Below are 1,879 nucleotides of genomic sequence, written 5' to 3'. Positions count from 1 at the left end.
CCGGCAGCCCGAAATAATTGTGCACGGTGGTGAGGAGGAAACGCTTCCTCGGGTCCCCGGGTCCGGCCGGCATGTTCCCCGCACTACTAGACAGCAGCTTGTTGAAGGGCCGCTACCATAGCAACGCGGCCATGAGCGCTACAGTTTGGAAAAGCGTCGAGTCCGTACGTGAGCGCACACGGAACCTCGGGCACGCGCGCTCTGCTCTACTTTGTGAAGCGTGCAGAGCTGGGGAAGAAGTCATATCCTGCAGGGAAAGATGTAAAGAGGACCAGTCATAGGAGAGCCTCTGACATCCCCACTGCTGCTGACCTCTGGTTGGAAATGTTAGTTTCCTGGCTGTTCTTGGCAGTGTGTGTGAGGAAAGTCTGGTATATGTTCGAGGACCAGCCAGGGGAAAAGTCTTGAAGCCAGAGGATCTGTATGACAGCCAGACATTTGGCATTTCCACAGACAGCCCAGTCATGTCAGCCCCCATGTTCATCTCATGACTCTGTCAGGGTTAAAGGAATACTAAAGGCAAACTTTTTTTTTAACCACTTCCATACCGGGCACTTACGCACCTTCCTGCCCAAGCCAATTTTCAGCTTTCAGCACTGTCGCACTTTGAATGACAATTGCGCGGTCGTGCTACACTGTACCCAAACAATTTTTTTATCATTTTGTTCCCAGAAATAGAGCTTTCTTTTGGTGGTATTTGATCATCTCTGCGGTTTTTATTTTTTGCGCTATAAACAAAAGAAGAGCGGCAATTTAAAAAAAAAAACACAATATTTTTTACTTTTTTATTTAACAAATATCACAATTTTTTTTAAAAAAACGTTTTTTTTCCTCAGTTTAGGCCGATACGTATTCTTCTACATATTTTTGGTACAAAAAAAATCGCAATAATCATATATTGATTGGTTTGCGCAAAAGTTATAGCGTCTACAAATTAGGTGATAGATTTATGTCATTTTTATTTTATTAATTGTTTTACTAGTATTGGCGGCGATTTGCGTTTTTTTTACTGTCACCGTGACATTGCGGCGAACACATCGGACACTTTTGACACGTTTTTGGGACCATTCACATTTATACAGCGATTAATGCTATAAATATGCATTGATTACTGTGTAAATGTGACTGGCAGGGAAGGGGTTAACCACTAGGGGGCGTTGAAGGGGTTAATATGTTCCCTAAGGTGTGTTATAACTGTAGGGGGGAGGGGACTCTCAAGGGGAGGAGACCGATGTGTGTTCCTCTGTACTGGGAACACACATCGGTCTCCTCACCGCTGACAGGAGGTGGATCTGTGTGTTTACACACACATATCCACACTCCTGTCATGATTACCGACAATCGCGGGCACCCGGCAGCAATCGCGGCCGCCGGGAACCCGCACCGAGTCACGAGCGTCGCCGGGGGCGCGCGCGCCCTAGATCGCCGGGAACGCAGGACGTCATATGACGTCGAGGAGGGGTTCCTGCCGCCTTCATTTCACAATGACGCGGTAGGGATGTGGTTAAATAACAAACATCGTATACTTACCTCCACTGTGCAGCTCATTTTGCACAGAGTGGCCCCGAATCCGGTCTTCTGGGGTCCCTTGGCGGCTGTCTCGGCTCCTCCTCGCAAAAGCATTCCACCTTCATGCGAGCTCACATGGTGAAAAGCTTTTGCGAGTGCGCTCTCGTGATACAGTGGCGGGCATAGCCGCCGACTGTATCACTCGGCCCCGCAACATCCGCTGTGATTGACCGCCAATCAACGGCCAGGCTGGGAACCGAAGAGGATCACGTGGACGCGAGCGGGACTTTCGAGGGGTCAGGTAAGTAAAACGGGGGCTCGGGGGGGGGCGGTACCGTCGGATGTTTTTTCACCCTAATGCATAGGATGC

The 1,879-nt window shown here is 49.2% G+C and overlaps 1 protein-coding gene across 1 annotated transcript in view; it reads right to left on the bottom strand.

Annotated features, from left to right (window-relative positions):
- The window catches only part of DYNC2H1 (dynein cytoplasmic 2 heavy chain 1), a 613,609-nt gene extending 613,455 nt beyond the window's left edge, over nucleotides 1–154 (bottom strand). The window contains exon 1 of the mRNA XM_040339316.1: nucleotides 6–154. Coding sequence (XP_040195250.1) covers nucleotides 6–73 — 68 coding nt within the window. The 5' untranslated portion in view covers nucleotides 74–154. The remainder of the gene's footprint in view (nucleotides 1–5) is intronic.
- Between the last annotated feature and the right edge of the window lie 1,725 nt (nucleotides 155–1,879).

This window comes from Rana temporaria, chromosome 2 (assembly GCF_905171775.1).
Source record: "Rana temporaria chromosome 2, aRanTem1.1, whole genome shotgun sequence".
NCBI classification, from domain to species: Eukaryota; Metazoa; Chordata; class Amphibia; order Anura; family Ranidae; genus Rana; species Rana temporaria.
This window is presented reverse-complemented; position numbering and strand designations above follow the sequence as displayed.